The 18,345-nt window shown below is 49.7% G+C and overlaps 1 protein-coding gene across 8 annotated transcripts in view; it reads left to right on the forward strand.

Moving 5' to 3' along the window:
• Nucleotides 1-18,345, forward strand: part of LOC144147213 (uncharacterized) — a 115,582-nt gene that overhangs the window by 59,619 nt on the left and 37,618 nt on the right. For all 8 annotated transcript variants that reach the window (XM_077679290.1, XM_077679294.1, XM_077679292.1 and 5 more), the window contains 5 exons: nt 2,588-3,461; nt 5,404-5,575; nt 7,440-8,585; nt 13,692-14,479; nt 15,101-15,152. In XM_077679290.1, the coding sequence (XP_077535416.1) occupies nt 2,588-3,461; nt 5,404-5,575; nt 7,440-8,585; nt 13,692-14,479; nt 15,101-15,152 (3,032 nt within the window). The remainder of the gene's footprint in view (nt 1-2,587; nt 3,462-5,403; nt 5,576-7,439; nt 8,586-13,691; nt 14,480-15,100; nt 15,153-18,345) is intronic.

An 18,345-nucleotide genomic window follows, 5' to 3' on the forward strand; every position in this document is an offset into this window, starting at 1 on the left:
TTTGGCATTACTGAAACAATGTCTTTGTTAAAGGAGCCATGAATACAAGTTTGTTTTGTTCAAAGGATTTCGCGTTTTATAGTGCCCCCAGCGCTTGTCCGGCAGCAAATGATCATTTATTTATTTTATTTATAAATAAATAAATGATGCCTGTATTCACTGAGAAATTGATCAATTTAGTAAAGTTTTGATTCTCCCGCCAAATCGTGGGTTTTCGTAATGTCAGCAGTGACGTCAGAAGTGCGTGTATTCAAGCAAACTTCCACTGCGTCATTCGGGTTTGCGGCCTTGATGTCTGTCAGACCTCCAAGATGGCGCTGCTATAGTCATCCACTAACCGTTGTCCGCCGTTGCTTTGTTTTTGAGCGTTTCGTCTCGTGATCGTCTCGTGAAACCTGGGGTATCCTCGACAAACACAATCACGTAAGACAACGCCGCTTACGCCAATTGGCCAGTGTCCTGTAAAACAACTTCAAAGTGACGGAATGCTGTGCAGCTAAAACAAGCATAGGGCACCCAGTACCAACAGCAGTGCGCATCGGTACTTCTATGGTTACGTGCGTTTTCATAACTTTCATTGTTTCCGCACCATTCTTACTGCTGTAAAATGAATATGCATTACACTTATTAAGTGTAAATAGTTCGTTTGGAAAGCCTATAAGCCGTGGCTACTTTGCGTTTGCTTTTGCCGGCTTCAGCCAATTGCACAGCTGGGCTCATATGACATCATAGGTTCTGTTGCGGGAAATGAGCTAGTGGGTCGCATGGCCATTCCGTTTTTTCCTGGTTATGTAGCTTATTTGAGCGAAGTGTGCGTTAACAGTGGTGCCAGTACGATTCTATCGAGGCAATCTTTCGAATGAACCGAACTTGTGTTTTGTCCTCATGGCTCCTTTAAGTTCAGTGATAAGCAGCTGTCTGGAAGATCTTGTTGAGCCAATTATGATGATGACACAGTGCTCTCTGCCTCCTTTTTCGGCTAGAAGTCATGGGAAAAGCACGAGGGGAGGCTCATGAGACGTCCCCCTTCATGGCTAGCATGGCTGCCTGGGAAGCAGCGGTTGCGAACTTTCTCCTGCGAGAACTGGAAAGATGCAGGGCAGATAATGAGTGCACAGTGGTGTGTCCTCTTGCATGTTTTGTACGCGCGCATCGTGCAGGTGATGTGTGTGGGGCAGCACACCTCTCACAGGTCTCCCAAAGACAGGAGTTTAAGTTGCCTGGTACTATCGGGTCATTGTTACAAATTATGATGAAGGAAAGTATGCACGATAAGTGGTGAATTTTACCATATACAGTTGAGCCCACTTATAATGAACTCGATTGTCGCGATGAATTCGTTTGTTATGTCTGCAGTTCGTATGAGCGAAATCACTGTTTTCTGCATGCATAAACAGCGCGCATATGTTCGGTACACTGGCCAGAATACACCCGCCAGAATGGAGTTACTGGGGCGAACAAACTTATACCCCTGCTACACTGGGGTCTAAATGTCATTTGAACCAAATGTCATTTGGCTCAAATGCCAAGTTGTGCTGCTACACTAGGTCTTTAAATGCCATTTGGCTCAAATGACATTTGAGCCAAATGAGCACCGAGAGAGACATTTAAGATTCCAAATGCCATTTCCAGCACTCTCGGATGCAGCGTCTTCGATCGGCAGTAAAAATATAAAACTTCCGTACGTAAAACTAACAAAATATTGTTGTTTGTGAAACTTTGTTCACTGTTTATTTACTTAAAATACGAAATCAACATATTTAATTTTCATACTCTCAAAACCAGTGGGTCAGTTGCAAAAAACACAAACAAAAACAACGCAAGACAGCCATATTTAGAGTCAAAACTGGTGTCTCTTCTAATTTGATATCATTTTACTGCCTCGGACTGCTCCTAAGTTTGATTGTTGTATTAGTGTACGAAAACGGAACGGGGCATCAACAGCGCCACTACAGCACAGAGAACAGTTGTGAAAGCTTTCAAATGCCATCGAAATTGTAGTGTAGCAGGGCGGATTCTGAATGGCATTTGAAGCAACCCATTTGAGTCAAATGACATTTGGTTCAAATGACATTTGGACCCCAGTGTAGCAGGGGTATTAAACGTGCCGGAAAATAGCTTGTAGCGTGAGTGAAAATTGTGCTGTGAATCGTCATTCGTGCCGCTTCTAAAAGCGGCCACTGGATATCAGCGGCGATGGTAAGCTGGCAAGCCGACAGCATTGGTGCACAGTTGCACATTTGCGCCTGTTTGTTCTGTCCGAACCATAATGCCATTGCCTTGGCGCATACTGTGACAGTCATGTCGTGTTCGTTCGTTATAGCCAAGTGTTCGTTATGACTGCGGCCATTATTAGTGGGCTCAGCTGTAGCAAATAGTGGAGCTGGTAGTGCCACAGCCGCGCATTTTTATATCCTATATATCGCTCTACCAGTATTGTTATGACGGCGTTGTACTATAGCCTTCAAAGTGCACAGATTGTAGGGACTCTGGGAACACTTTTTGTGGTATGTTTTTTCGCTCATTGGTGAAAAATGGAAGCGGTTGGGGCTCAGAAAGTCGGCTTACGATCATTTGTGTACTGCAGTGGGTCCTGGAAGCCAGCCAACCAAAGGCCAGCCAACGAGAGCCAAGCCGCTCCGCGGTAGACCACCCAGTAATGGCCGGCCAGCCACCTTTCGGGGCTCAGCCCTGCCACCCAAACGGCGCCGGGCACAGTCGCTCGGCCGGTTTCCAAAGTTGACTGCCGATCTTCCCGAGGCAGCCGAGCCCACCGGCGGAAGGGAGCCGGATGTGTCGGAACGAGAGAAGAGGGCGCTGACCCGCCGATCTCTGCCCTGCAATTCCCCCTGCATGTTCGATGAACTGTCGGAGGACAGTGGAGATGAATCGTCGAGTTCGGACGACGACAGGGCCAGCCTGGAGTCCAGCCCAAAGCGGGCTTTTGTGCTCCTGCAAGACGTGCTCAGGGAAGACAAAACTTCGCCGAAGGCCGACAAGGACTCCCCGGTAGGGCGGCCGTCGTCTGGAGGCCCCGGCTCTGTGGCGCCCATTGCGCTCAGGGCCCACGTCGCGCCGTGGAAGAATTCGGTGTCCTGGGAAATATACGAGCTCCTCAAGGAGCGGGAGCTGAACGCTGGCGACGCTGTCCCAGACGGTGAAGAGGGCGAGACGGCGGCGCCGAAGCCGGCAAGCGGCAAGACGACGCTTCCTCGTCCGCTGCGACAGGGAAAGACTGGCTGTGAGGATGAGGAGCAGTGTGCGGCAGACCTGCTGAATGGGGGACCCACCATTGTGGAGGACAGCACAAAAGCGCTGGAGGTGGTGTTGGAGGATGCAGAGGCGGGTACCAGCACAGCGTTGCAGCGGAGTCGTACTCAGCGGAGTCCCACTCGTAGTCCCGCTACAACACAGCGTTCTCGTCGGCGGACGCCAGCTCCTATTGCACCCAAGGGAAGCCTGTGAGTGTGTGCCTCCTCGCTTTCCAGCTTGAAGGGTGTTGCAGTGGGCGATGGGAATGGGGAAGCAAAAGGGCACGGTCTAAAGTGTGAACCGCATGGTGGGTTCTTTGCACGCAATTTGTGCGCGCCAGCGTTCCATGTGCGTTTCTTTTTTCTTTTTTCTTTTTTTTCTTTCTTTCTCGTTTCTGCACTGACGATTCCACTCTGACGGCTACATCTGTCTAAAGTAAGAAATGAGGCGCAACCTGCACGGCAGTGGGAGGAGCCTGACCACTCGCACCAATGGGGAGACTCGGTTCATCTAGAGACTTTTAGTGCTACCGCCACTGCCGATATTTGGTGGGCGCTTTCCGAAACAGCGTGGGTGGCGTTTTGCAGGGCGCTTTGCCCAGATGATCAGCTCCTTTTCTGCACAAAGAACTTCGTTTGCGCCGTGCATTGCATTTCACAGAGTGGCCGCTTGAGCTGCGTCAGTGCGCCTTTTTGTGTTCAGGAAACGCTCCATCTGGCTCACCTTTAAAGTTGTGTTATGCCAATGCTGCTGCTCTCCTTTGCAATGAGTTGTGTGCTGGCATCTGGCCAATTTATTGTGCATTACCAGGGGAACACGTGTTTTGTGGGTGACATCTTAGTCTGATAAAGACTTGAGCTGACGGTTTCTTTTTCTTTTTTTTTTCCCCTCTACATTATCAAATAGACGAACAACAAGCTGTGTCGTTGCACAGATGCAATGTGGGTGTCCACAGGGGTGGCTGGAGTGTAGGGAAAAAAAGGAAGCAGCTTCTTGGCAAAACATTCAGATGTTCAGTGTGGTTGGGCAGGTTTCCACAGCATGCGTGCGAGCTGAGCATGAGCATGAAACTGAGTTAACTGTCACAAAAAAAATGTCCGGACAGTGAGGCAGGAAAAGCACGACGAAGCTTTTGCCGTCTGCACCAGCTCTGCATGAAGGTTTCTGTGTAGCACAACCGGTGAATGTTGGCGGATAGGGCCTAAGCCTTGCAGACCTTGCTGCGCTACTTGCAGTCGGTGTCCATCACCAGGCATCTGCAGTTTTCTTCTGCTTGACGAAAACTCCGAATGCGAGGGCATGAGACTGTGTACAGTCTAATAATATGTTTTGTGGAAAGAGAGTGGCGACTGTGGGGCTGAACTGGACAAAAGCAAAAACATCAACTTGCTGGAGGGGTGAAATAAAAACATGTGGAAGCAGGGGCAGTGCAGGGCAGGAATGGTTGTAAATCTGTGGGGAGGCCTTTGTCCTGCGGTGGACTGAAATATGATGATGATGATGATGCCGTTTAGGCGTGCAAGCTCTGCATGGCTTGGGAAATTTAGAGGTTTTTGTTGTGCTTTTTTTGCTGCGAGGCTAGAAAATGCATGTGCTCGTTCAATTGCATAACCCCTGAGAAATTTTGCTGGCTACTTACCGTCAGCAGGGTTGGCTTGGGCTTGGCAGCGCAACGCCTGAGCCCCTGCACCACAACAGCGGATCTACTTTGGTGCTCTTTGGCCTGTACTCGGTGACAACTTAAGAACGGCACCGGAAGTTGCCGCTGTGCCTTATCACTGTAGCCGGATGTTTCTCCGCGCGGCGCAAGTAGGGCATTACTGGGAATATTTTGAACATGGCGTGAGCCGTTCCCGTGATTTTTTGGACTTGATATGCTTATAAACGACTCCAGTGACGGCAAACAAACTGCGTGAGACAAGGCAGACGATATCACGCATTCATAGCAAACCCCTTTCAAAACGCGCGCGCACTGACGTCACGGGTCTGGCGGTTTGGCGGGGTGATACACTACATGAGGTGGTGCCGTTCTTGAGTTGTAACCGAGTATAGTAGCTTTTTTGTGTGTTGGGACATCATGAGTGTGGTTCAATGCTGCGATGGAAGGGGGAGCGCTTGAAGGTTTTCTCGCCCACTTTGGTCGTGGTGCAGGGCGAGTGCGGGGGGCGGGGCCCCGTCCGTGCTGTGCAGCATCAGCTGCCCGCAGGCCCTGGGGCAGACCCCGCAGCTGGTGTGCACCCGCTGCCTGTGCCACTTCCACCCGGTGTGCATGGGGCTCGAGGACATCCACCCGCACGTCACCGGGGGGCAGTTCGTCTGCAAGGTGGGTGGGTGGTCCTGAAGAGCATAGTCGTCATTCATGGTGGTCAGCGCGAATGGAAACAACACACAAAGAAGAGAGTAGACGACACAGGCGCTGTTCTCTTGTATTCTCTTCTAGTCTTCTGTTCTCTTTGTGTGTTGTTTTCGTTCACGCTGACCACCCTGAATGCTATCCAACTCTCCCAATTTGCTACCTTGTCACAGTCGTCAGTCGACTTTGGAGATGCACGGGTGTCTGGGAAGGGAGAAAATTTCGAGCGATTGGGTGAGTAAGATGTTTGATGGACCAGATTTAAAAAATAGGAAGACAAAAACAAAAACACATAGAAATGTTGGTGGCCATTTCTCAGTCCGGAAAGCTGCGAGCTGCTGCTGCTTGGGCCCGTGAGAGCAGATGTTCTTGAACTTCTTCAGGCCGCGAACTGGTGAGTTTTCTGTACCACTGCCCCGAGTGGGGAAACATTTGTTAGACCTGAAACAGAATGCTCTTTGCCTTGCTGCTGCATACTGCGACATTCATGTCATGGTTGTTCGCTAGGAATGAGCGTTCATTATAACTACGGGCCATTATAAGTGGGCTTGACTGTGTTTTGTTGTAGACCTTAAATCTTCCTACTGTATTGATTTGTGTAATGAGCCCACTTCTTTTCTTTTAATTTTTTTTTTTTTCAGAAAATTCAGCTTCAATTTAGAGGGAGGTTTCATTATGCGGGAAAAAGTTGCAGCAGATTCTTAGGCCTTGAAATTTAATATAATGAAGATGCTAAGAGAAGCACTATAGAAGCCTTAACTTTATAGTAAAAACACGTAGGTAATTATGTTTTGAAATTTATTTTGCATTCGCAACATGCTAGTGGCCCCCAACTCACCGTGGATCTGTCCTCCTCACTGAAGTTGCTTGCCATTTCACATTTGTCATCGGCCCATCGCGCACCGTCTTTCATGCCATCAAGGCCTTCCAGAACTTGTTTTCCCACTCCGAAAAACTTCCCTTTTTTGGGCCCTCGAAGCACACAGCGATCCCTGTTCATCGCCCAAACCTCCTATTTTCGCTACACGCACTGGGTCAACACTGAAGTGCTGCCCAGCTGCACGGTTTCTATGTGCATCAATGCATGCTTCACCACCTTCAGTTTAAAACCGGCTGTGTAGCTCATGTACTGGCCCATTGTTCGCTGCGCACCAGGAACACAAAAAAAGGTCGTAACATAGCTCAACAAAACCATGGAGCGTAATGGCGAAGTTGTGGAAGAGTAGGGGAGGAAGGCGGAGTACGCTTGGTGCTTTGTTTGCATGCCGCAGCATTTGAAGGGTTTTTTTTTTTTTTTATGTTCAGCAGGTGGCGTTCTGGAAGGACGAAATTTTTAAATTGTGAGCCATGGCATTCATTCGCATGCACTGGCTAGTGTTAAAATTTTTGTTTTGTTAGAATGCATTTTTAGCGTTTCTGCGTGTACTGTGGTGTGATATCAAGTTTCTGCGACTGTCTACAGCATTAGCAGCCATGCCAAGATGAAAGCATATTTCCGCTGCATTTTTTATAAGGTGACCAGAAAGTACATTTTCAAGAAGAAAAGTGGGGAGGGTGTTTTACGCGAGTAAATATGGTATGTTCCGGGCTACTTGATGTGTTATTTCATCCTATTTTCACCGGACGTCTTGTGGCTGAAACTCACGAAAGCAGCCCAGTAATGCCTCTGCTGTTAAGACAAGGTACAGTTTAAGGCAGTTGTACAGAAGCACTGTGTGTGTGGGGAGAACAGGTGTAGATTTTGTCTTCTCATGTGAAGAAGGAATTTGGCCATCAGCTTGCCCCGTCCCATGTAGTGAAAAGCGTTTTCTTTTGTTTTTGTTTTTTCATGCAGCCGTGCAGCAAAGTATCGTACCACCGCAAAGGCTCTGCTTCAAAGAGCTCCACGCAGCCCCCACGTGCAGGCAGTGCAGTGTCTGGTGCCAATCCCTCGCAAGTGCAAGGTCCCAGTGCAGCGTTTGTTGTATCCACCGTGGCTTCCACGACGGCCGTGCCTCCTTCCACACCGCGCGCTTCCTTCGTGACGTCGGTGAGCGGTGTTCTTGGAGGGGCGGGCAGCTCTCCCGGCACTGTCTCCATGCCCGTGCTTCAGCTGGTTACGACACCGGCCGGACAGCTTCGGTTCGTCTGCGTCGCGTCGGATCCGCAGCCGGCGCAGCCCAGTCTGCTGCCTCCGACGCTCACTGTCGCCGCACCGTCGCCGACCCTGCCTGTGCAAGTGAACACTCAGCCGCTGCGTATGCCGACCCTGATGGCAGCACCGCCACCTCTGGGCCCGGTCACGGCGGTGATCAGGTCGCCGGGGGTGCCCACGGTGCGCCTCCAGTCGGCGCCGTCGGCGAACGCCACGCAGTATTACGCCATACACCTGAACCACAGGCTGAGCGACATTGACATGGCGTCGCTGTCGTCCCTCATGCACCAAGCAGCCCTGAAGGGTCCTGCAGAACTGCAGAGGGTGTGCAACGGGCAGGGGGTGGTGCTGCAGAAGGGTCCCTCCGTGCAGAGTGCTTGTGCTCCGCAGCTGTCTCTCCCGGCGGGGCCCTCCTCATCTTCGCCACAGCTGGCGGCTCCGCCGCAGCCCGTGGCTGCCGTCTCGCAGACGCTTGTCACGACCCAGCTCACGTCGGCTGCCGCACCGCAGCCTGCGTCGGCAAATTCCAGTGTGCTCAAAAAAGCCAAAGTTTCGTCGAAGTCTTCGACCGCTTCAGCTGCATCTGTGCCAACTTCAGCCGCTTCGGTGTCGGTGCAAAAGCCGGTGTCTGGAAATGCTCTGCCTGTGGTGCAGGGGCAAGCACTTGCTTCGGGTGCGGGCGCCGACTCACAGCCTGCGGTGAGCGTGAGCGCGTGTGCAGAAGCTGCCCTCAAAGTGCCAGAGGGAAAGCCAAAAACAACGGACCAGACGGATGGGCCGGGAACTCGTGATCGTGCCATATTACCCAAGCAGCCCGGTGGAATGCAGGCAGTGCCGGGAAGTGAGGTGAGCTGCAACACTGCTGCGTGCGGTTGTGCGGTTTTGTTGTTTGCTCTTGGACACACTACACTTCACATTTTATATAAACCTACAGCTTATTTTGCATTAAAAGCAATGGCAGTGTTCAGAGTGTTCAGAAAGCTATGCAGAGGTCGGGGTGTCTCTTAACTAGGGGAACTGGGAATTGTCTGGGAATTCAGTGAGTCTGAAAAAAAAAAAAAGTCATAGAAGTGTCAGAATTCTTGCAATTCTCAATCTTAATCATGGTAAAAGAAAATTTTGCCTAAAGTACAGTAAAGCCCGCTTATATCGAACAGCGCGAGGATTGTAAAATAGTTCGATATAGCGAAAATTCGATATAGAAAGTGAAGGGAAAAAAAACTTATATTAGAGCAATCTGGCCGACGGAGTCACAAGCTAACGCTGAGCTCTTACCACCGTGCAGTTCACTATTGATACGGCACTTTCTCGTAAAGAAAACGTTAATTTATTGGGGCGGAAGAACTGCGTGAGGGTAGCCTGCTTCTTGGAGCACAACACGTTGCTGGTGACTGATTGCTCCACGGAATCTAAACAGTCGACAAGCTCAAGACCGCTGCCCCCAAGGGCACTGCAGTATCGCTGTAGCATGGCCACGGCAGCGACGGCTTCGCTCGTGCTCGGAAGGGGTACGGAGTCCTCTGCTGTGACAGAGGGGAGACAAGCATGGGTACTAGCGAATAACGGCAAACCCATCGAACCGAGCGAGTGCGCGCAGCGAGGGGCGCTGACTTGAAGTTCGGTGACACCACAGCCTGCAGCGCCCAATGTGGCGCTTTCGGCTCCAAGGGCATCCATGCGAGGAGCTGGTCCACTCTGCCATGGCCGGTGTGGACGCGCCCGAGCTCGCGCGGGAGCCGCAAGCGACACCCACGCCACCGCTGCGCGCCGATGTATTGCGGGAAAGCCTGCCGCATGCCTAAGGAGAGCAAAAAATCCCGCGCGGGAGAGTTCGATATACGCCTCCAGCTTCGCGATCGCTGCGCCGCCTGCTGCCGCTTCTCCGCGGCGTTGACGGGATTTGCGCTGCGTGGCTGATAGGGGCTCGTGCAGTGTTTTGGTTCTGTTTTGCTTCCTTCACCTTTCCGCGCCCTAAAAGAACTTGTTAGGGTGACGTCTATAGGCAAAGAGTACGTTTAGATCACTTAAAAAGCAACTGCGTCTTCGTAGAGTACGCGATCACCTGCAAGAGCTACCCGGGGATGCGGTTCTAAGCACTTCGTTGCCGCTCTTCCGGGCATCGGCGACGGCAGCAGCATATCACCACTGTCACCTCCGAATACGTCAGGCACAAGGGAATTCTGCATTCGTCTCGTTTAGACCTGATACTAGCAAAGTGAGAGGTTAACTTTTTGCAGCGTGAACGACGAATGCGGCTTCGTTTCGAATACACGCAGCAGAAAAATATGTTTCGGGGATATGATATAAACCATGCGAAAATGTTAAGGAAATTCCAAGCCTGTGCGTCGTTAAATATTTGCCCACACACGCCTTATAGTTAACCAAGGCAAGTTAATGAAACCATGGAAAAATAAATGCTGTGCAAGTGCGGAAGAAACACAATAGCTCTAACGGAAATGAAAAACAAAAAAAAAAACCTGCAGTTTCTGACATGTTAAAGGTGTTCGTCGAAACTTAAGCAGGTAGGGTTCACCAGACCAACTACAGTCAAACTCCGCTACAACGAACTCCGCTACAACGAAATTCCCGCTTCAACGAAGGTTTTTCGATTCCCCGCCCGCATCCCATAGGCCCCAATGTATTAAAACTCCCTCCACAACGAACCACTTTTTTTGTTGTTCTCCCGGTTCAACGAAATTTTCCCGGGACACAAGTCACTCGATCTGCAACAGACTGAACCACTCTAACTAATTTTGATAAGTTCTAACAATGTAAATTATTAGTAGCAACAATTTCTCCGAACATCCGGACATCGAGAAGCTGCCGCTTCTCGATGTCCGGATTACCGGCGTTGACGGCGCTCAAAAGCGGCGGCGGCGGCGGCGGCGGCGGCGGAGGAGGAGGAAACGGCCGAAGCATGGGCAGCTCTCGAGGAAGCCGGCATTGTTCCTGAGAACGTAGCATTGAGCGACTACGTAAATGCCGACGCGGACGTGATCGTCTACGAGGAGCTGAGTGATGCCGAGATCCTCAAGAGTGCTCGCGCCGCCTCCGCCGCCGCCGCCGATTCATCCGACGACGAAGAAGTCGGGCATGGTGTTCCGACAGTCCCGACGTCAGTGACCGCGTCGCAGGTCATGGACTCCTTGGACGTTTTACGTAGTTTCCTTGGCGCCCATGACGATGATGTCGCCATGGAGCTCCTCGCAGACTGTGAGCAGCGCATTCTCCCGTTGCTCATGCGAACGCGCAAACAGTCAAAAATCAGCGATTTTTTCAAGTTTTGGAAATAAAACGCTCCCAGAGTGTCGTGCATATCCTGTGCATATCCGTGACCGCAAACTAAAATATAAACTCCGCGCTGTGATTTCACGACGCCTGCTTTTGCGCGGATCTCCACGAGTACGACGCGCATATTACAACGCTGGTCTAAGCGCCGCGAGACGCGTTGTGACCGAAAATTACGATATAAACTCCGTGCTACAAAAAGGGTGCTATTTTTGGTGGAGCGAGCTCCAAGCACGTTGGCAACATTGGGGCGAAAAGGTAGGTGGGAGATTTCACGACGCCAGTTAGACGCCTGCCCTGTTTTCTTTATTTACTGATTTTTCCGCGACAACGAAATTCTCGCTACAACGAAATTTTTCGCGATCCCCGTGAATTTCGTTGTAGTGGAGTTTGACTGTATACGCAAAATGCACTGCTATTTCGCGAAACATCGGTTGGGGGGGGGGGGGGGGGGCAAACAGGAGGGGGACGCTGTGTACAAATGAGGAGCGGAATCAAGCGATGAACGGTTTAGTAATCACACACACAAATCTCGCGTTCACTGCATCCTTTTGTTTTTCGACTTCAACGAACAGCTGATCGTATGGCGGACGCATTTTTGTAAGTATACAGGGCAGGCAGTTCAACAAGCGATGAAAGGGGTCATTGGAAGAGTGTGGCATGTGATAAGGCCTTCTGATTCCCGTTTCTGCTTTATTCTACAGGCTCCCTGTGCCATATGACGATATTTCGAAGAAGCATTTAGTCGCGGACGCAGATTATATTCTAAGCCCGTCTCCGCGCTGCTCGCAGAGGATGTATGTAGCAGATGAATGTTTGCGGGCGCTCACCTCACGACGAGACGACTCTGTCATGTGCTGATCCCCTAGTTTAATTATGCATTGTCCATCGTACTTTTGTTGAATATTCCCAGAATTAACACAGACTGGCTTGTAAATGGTGGTGATCAATATCTGAGCTATAATATTGGCAAACATAACTGGTGTGCTGTCAGGTATGAGTGCTCCGCTGATTATGTAAGCGCACAAAACTGATTTACATCATAGTGTATAGCCGTAGCATGAACATCTGAGGAACCGGTGGTTATGGAGACACTGCAAGTAAATGAAGGGCAGTGTAACTACAATCTGCTCCATCATGCGCCGGGTCCGCGACGCTGGCCTGTGACAAACACCTGGTGCTTATACAGACTGAATATACCACACTAAGATCGCGTCAGAAACATTTACACTCTTGTAAACACACCCCATTTGCAAACAGAGTGACTGCTCCACATAAACATGGATTTCAACCTCCCGCAGACGGTAAATCTCGGTCGTGAAGGTGCCGCGAAAGCAGCGGCGACAGTGGGGAGCGGGACGCGGACTCCCGCGGCTGCTTGCGAAACGGGCCGCTAGGGGGATTTCAGTGGCGCTCCTACAAGCCGCGCACGAGGTGTATATCAATCGTGAGCAAAATCGCGTTCGATATAAAAAAGTTTTGAATGCATATAATTTTTACCAGAATTATACAAAGGTTCGATATAGGCAATAATTCCATATATCCGTGTTCGATATAAGCGGGCTTTACTGCAAGTGAAAAAAAAAAACATTTACACATGGGGAGACAATTAGAAGAACGCAGGGAGAGTGTTAGAAGCGGGTATAGGTGAAGTGGGTGCGGACAGATTGTGCCCCCATCACACGGCAAACATAATGTCATTTAAAGCAATTGACATTGGCCGTAGAAGACATGCGGGTTGGCCGTGTGGGCCGTGTGTGTAATTGTCGTTTGATAATGATAACAGTGGCAATTTGGAAACTCTCAGAATAGCAAGACAAAAATGTTATTGCATTTATGTATTCTTAGCCTTTTGCTTTGTTAGAGCAAAACAGATTTTCTTTCGAAATGAAAAAATAGTTGGTATGATTTCTGTGGTTTTTCAAATCACCAGCCAGGTAACGAATTCATATCTGGGTTTGCAAAAGTGTTGTTTACTTTTTTTTTTCTCTGCATAAAACATGCAGGGCAAAATATTTTCCAAGAGGTGTTAGATACGGGGCTCTACAGCTTATTATTAAACTTCCTTATTTAGTGGTGGACAGTTGCGGTCAGGGCTAGTCATTTAGTTCGGAAGCTACTGTAAATGTGTTCCCTGAAGTCATTCAAGCACTGAATGCCATCCATGTAGATGTTGCCCGCTTAGAAAGGGGCACGGGGACTGGGTGGGGGAAGTGAATGATGAAGATGCCAGTGGGGTTCGAAACTGCTAGCCATGCTGTGCTTTGTGGAGTGGTTGCCAAAGGGCCGAGGATTGGCCACCGCTACTGTGGATAAAAGACAGGGAAAGTTGTGGCAACTGAAAGGGCCATGAAGTGGTTGTGCATGGTGTCAGAGGAAAACAGACGCATACATTGAGATAATCTCCGTTGGTACCCGGTACAGGTGTTTTATGTGCTCGTGGGCTTGGGGGTAATAAGGTGGGTGAGGCTCCCGCTTTATTAAGAAGGGCCGCAGAGCGTTGTTTGTGGCTTTAGAGAAAAAGATTATGACCCTCAGCCAGGCTATGGTAGTAGCCAAGCTCGTGTTGACCAAACTGTAATTGTAATGGGTGGCCTCGCTCGCCATACCGGTTGCAGTTTTATTCTGCCAAGGATCACAAGATGAAATTTTGTGTCTTTACAGCCGAGCAACACTGCCGACATCATCGTGACCAGTGAAGCAGACTGTGTTGTACGAGCGGCCGCAACTACCGCACCCCAGGAGACGGTGACCACTGCAAGCGTTCCAAGGCCCGGTGAACACCCAGAGGAAGCCGCCGAAGACAGGAGGGACACTGCGACTCCTATGGCGACCTTCTGCAAGATTGAAAACGTCGTCTCCATGGCGGCTGCTGCCGACAACGAGTGGCCGCCGGCCTCGGACACTTCCGAAGGCGAGGGCCGGCTGGTCATTGTGGAGGGCGAGGGCGCCGAGGATTCTTCGAACCACAACCATGTCGATGAGAGTTCGTCGGAGACCAAGAAAGAGACCACGACAACCTTAGTTAGTACGCAGGTGAAAAGGCCGAGTGAACCTCCCCTCTCGGAGCCACCCGTGCCGCCGACGCCTCCGAGCGATAGCAACCACAGTGCGGAGGCGACCGAGAGCAGTGCTTCGGAACAGGGTCCAAACGACACGGGGGCGAGCAGCCCTGCCAGTGCGCGGGGCCCTCGCAAGGCGGCCAGGGTGAAGCGCGTCAAACGCAGGAAGCCGCCGCTGGACGCGAGTGCCTCCCCGTCGACCTCCTTCCCCATCTGGATTCGGACGCAGCGGCAGATGGCGTTTGTGAGGGACAGGTCCTCCCCTGTGGACCCTCTGGCGTTGCACAGGGATGTGGTGCCTAACAGTGCACGGGCATTCGCCAACGCTGACTGTGCAATGATGTCTCTCAACAGTGTGTTCAGCTGGCTGCCGCTGCCTTCCCTCTGCAGGTGAGCTGTGAATGTGACGGATGCGTGGTGCTTGTTATGGCTGTGGCGCGCGGAGTGAGATGAGCTGAGCTTTGTTTGACCCCAGGTGGTCATAATTAATCTGGAGCCCTCTACTACAGCCACCCTCCTCTTCTGGATATAGCTTTGGCACGTTAAACCCCGCAATTCAAAATCTGAATAAGATTCCACTCCATCTGCTTTCACAAGTCCAGGAGGCACACGGTCGCCACCTGATGCTTGCTGTGAAGTTTTTTAGTTTTGCCGACGCTGAACTTCGCATCGCCTTTCAGTGATAGCCATCAAACATTCTTGCCTTGTTTCCTTTAGCACCTCAACTCCGCAATTGTAGACTCGGGAGATTGGCCAGGTTGCCACATTTTCACTTAGAGATGGAACACTTTGGTGCACTTTCCACTAACCACCAATCTGTGGTAGTTGCAAGAGGAACACTTTGGTGCACTTTCCACTAACCACCAATCTGTGGTAGTTGCTAGAAGATACACCTACAAGTGTTGCGTTGTAGTCGTGGGATCGGGATGGGAAGTGGACGCAGCTGATATTGAACGCTGCCTATCCAGAAAGCGCCTTCCAGTTTTGTTTTCTGAATTTTTTTCTTTGCAGTGCTGCCCAAGTGTGCAAGTCTTGGAACATTGCTGCGAATTCTCCCTTCTTGGTGAGTGGCTCGGTAATGTGGGAGGGGCTTGACTGGTAGGCAGAGGCGTCGGAGCTATTTTTGGATTGGGGGAGCCCAAAAAATTGCACCATACATCATCATCACATCATCATCATCATCATCTATTCTCCTTGGGGACTCGTGCATGCGCAATATTGCAGGTGAATAGGCTGAATAAATAAGCCCAAGCACCGACATAAAACCAAACCAAATACAATTAAAATTTTGTCCAACATCACAGATGCTGCTCCGCCTTAGAACCAAAGCATCAAAAGTATAATGCTGTCTGTAAATCTACAGGATACCCCAGTGCTAACAGTTAACAGACATTATCAGGAGTCCTATTTACATTGCAGTGAAACATAAGCAGTGATTTAATAGCGAGTGAAGGAAACAGACACCCACGCTCGGAGTTCGCAACAGTGTCAAAACCGCAGGTTGAATCGTAGAATTCTTCTATTTCTGCTAGCCACCATTTCCGGAATCGTTGGTCTTTTAGTCAGCGAGCTCTTGTTTGACGGGGCATCAGTGGAAGTCTACAGGTTCCCTCTGACGGGGGGAGCCGTGCTCCCCCATTTGTACATTAGGGGGAGCCGTCGCTCCCCTGCACCCCGTTCCGATGCCCCTGCTGGTAGGGACTGTTGTCACAGCTACAGCTTGGTGGTTGCGATGACTGTCGATGCATATTGCCCGTTCGCCACGAGTGGAGCTTCTCTATCGCATTTAATAGGGTGGTGGCGGATGGCACATTGCTTTTACAGGTTACTTTTCATTTTATTACTTTTAAAGACATTATTTTATTTCACCGAAGCACTGTTCCATGCCACAGTGCAGTGTTTGTCCTGAGAACTTGCATTGGCTAAAAACAGTGCAAAAGGGGGTGTGATAAAATACATGGATGAGTGCTGACTCTCAGTCCACTTGCTATGTGCTTTTATTAAAGGCGACAGTCTTAAGTGCCCTATTCTGTAAAAAAGCGCCGTTATTGTTGTTGTCCAGTCAAGAAACTGGGCACTGCTGGAAAAGGTAAATAAATAAAAAGAATTTTGGCAGCTTTGCACTACTGGTGCAAACAGTGAAGCTGGCAGCCCCACCTAGCTTACTGTATTTCCTCGCATAGTCCTCGCACCCTCAAAATAGCAACGGTGAAAGGCGTCTGCTTGCAAAACTCACTTGGTGCACACGCTCGCAACCACTCCGTTTCCATTTGGCGGAGAGCGTGATGTATCAAGGTGCGCCAGGAGCATGGCAGCCCACCGCCAGCTCTCAAACGCTACTCACTGTCATTCGGCCGGTTGCGTGTGTGCACTACTAGACGGCGTTAGCGCAGCGTCTGGTTGTCCCTTTGTCGGAGGAGCAGCAGTCCGTTTAATCAGTCATCGCGGGCTCGCTTTCCGCCATTTCGAAAAGTTTTTCGTCGCTTTGTTCTTGCTTGGTCCGTGGCACTTATAAGGCAGGATCGAATACGCTATAGAGCACCGTAACCGCACCGCAAGCAGGCACTGCGGTGTTAAGGAGTTCAGTGTGCGCGACTGGAGATGGCAGCACGAGCAACTGAAGGCGACCAACAAGACGCGCAAAGTTAACTCTTTTGTTACCGCAGGAAACTAACCGATTGTTAGGGGTCCAAGAAAACATTTATTTGTGCTGAACATATTGGTTAGGCACATATTGCAGTGACATAATATGTAAGGGATTGAATGCCCTTTCCAACAACACCAGCTTTAATAATGTTTTCATAAATAGTGGTTGCGGAAAAAATGATCAAATTCAAAATTTTTTTTCAGTCGTCGAAGAAAAAGAAAAAAAGGAAGTAGTCTATAACAAACCACCAGCAATGGAAAAAATCTAAAATGTACATTTTGTAGGTAAACATTTCAAGAACCCGTCTTAGAAAAAAAAAAATTGAGTTGTGCGGTACAGTTTGTTAGATATAAAAGAAAATGTTAACATACGTGGGGCCCACACCTTGTGGTGAAGCCCAACCTCAACTTCAGAATGTGGAATTTTGGATGGTTCTATGGAAGAAAACAGGTGGTTGGACGTTAGTAGAGGCATCGATTATTTCCCACGTGATGTAAAAACACCTTGTCAATGATTACGGCCAGCACAAGATTCAGGGAAAGCAAGCGATGCGAAGAAATCCGTTTGGAGGTGAAAACCAAGCCCGGCAATGGCTGCTTGTTGACGTTCTGATCGTCAGTTATCTGTCAGAACTTCCACATGCTGTTTATTATCATCTTCTGACTCACTATGGTAGACCTTCTTGCAGGAATAAGGTGCAATGCACTAGAATCCTTCCTAGCAAGCTTTGACCAAGCAGCTGTCACGCATTGAAGAGTTTTCAGCACGACGAGCCTCCTACATTGCAGCGACACCTAACGTTATTGAAAAGAAACAATATCAAGCCTGTTGGAGACTTTGTCAGAATAGGCAGTTCTACTAAAAAGCGTCACTAGACCTGCAGAAATACCCTCGTATGGAAACAAAACTGGCCGGTGAACAGCTGGCAGTGTTCAGGGCCGATTGGAAGTGCTCTCCTTGCCTGAACTGGTTTCCTATGACTTGGTGTTACCTTTCGACTTTCAGCTGATGCTGTTATTGCAGAAGTAAGGTGTGGGTGAAGTAGTATCAGGAGCAGCGGGCTTTTTTCGAGGAACAGTTGCGGGTTAGAGGCGCCATGGTAAATCAGCTTGAAGTTAGGTAACTGCATAGTAGCGCCAAATATGAATTTCGCAATGCATAAACGAAACCGAAACTGCTGGAAACTGGCTGAAAATCTCCGTTCTACGTTAGATATGCAGGGGACCTTCATAAATAAGCTTTGGCAGAATAAAGCTACCTTTTCTCTGGACCAAAGATCACTAGTGGAGAGTTGTTGTCATCTTCAGGTAATTATCACCTCGCAATGCTGTCGGATTACAAAGCTGGCAATATATAATTTTGTATTTGACTTGCCAGGACCCTTGTGATAAAAAGAAATGATTGTAAGGCAGCTCAACCACAAGCGGCATGCTTTTTTGTCAAGCGCAGCAGCCACGCCCCCTTTCGCAAAGACACACGCACCTCAGCTCACAAAAAACTGCCGTGAAAAATCTCAATGTCGTCGGAGCGGGAACATTTAAACTGATCCTAACGGCGCAGTGCCTGCACTAACCACTGGGATGCATTAGGTGTACAAGATGTGACTACA

Source organism: Haemaphysalis longicornis, unplaced genomic scaffold (assembly GCF_048455015.1).
Source record: "Haemaphysalis longicornis isolate Haplotype H1 unplaced genomic scaffold, Haemaphysalis longicornis Haplotype H1 scaffold_7, whole genome shotgun sequence".
NCBI lineage: Eukaryota > Metazoa > Arthropoda > Arachnida > Ixodida > Ixodidae > Haemaphysalis > Haemaphysalis longicornis.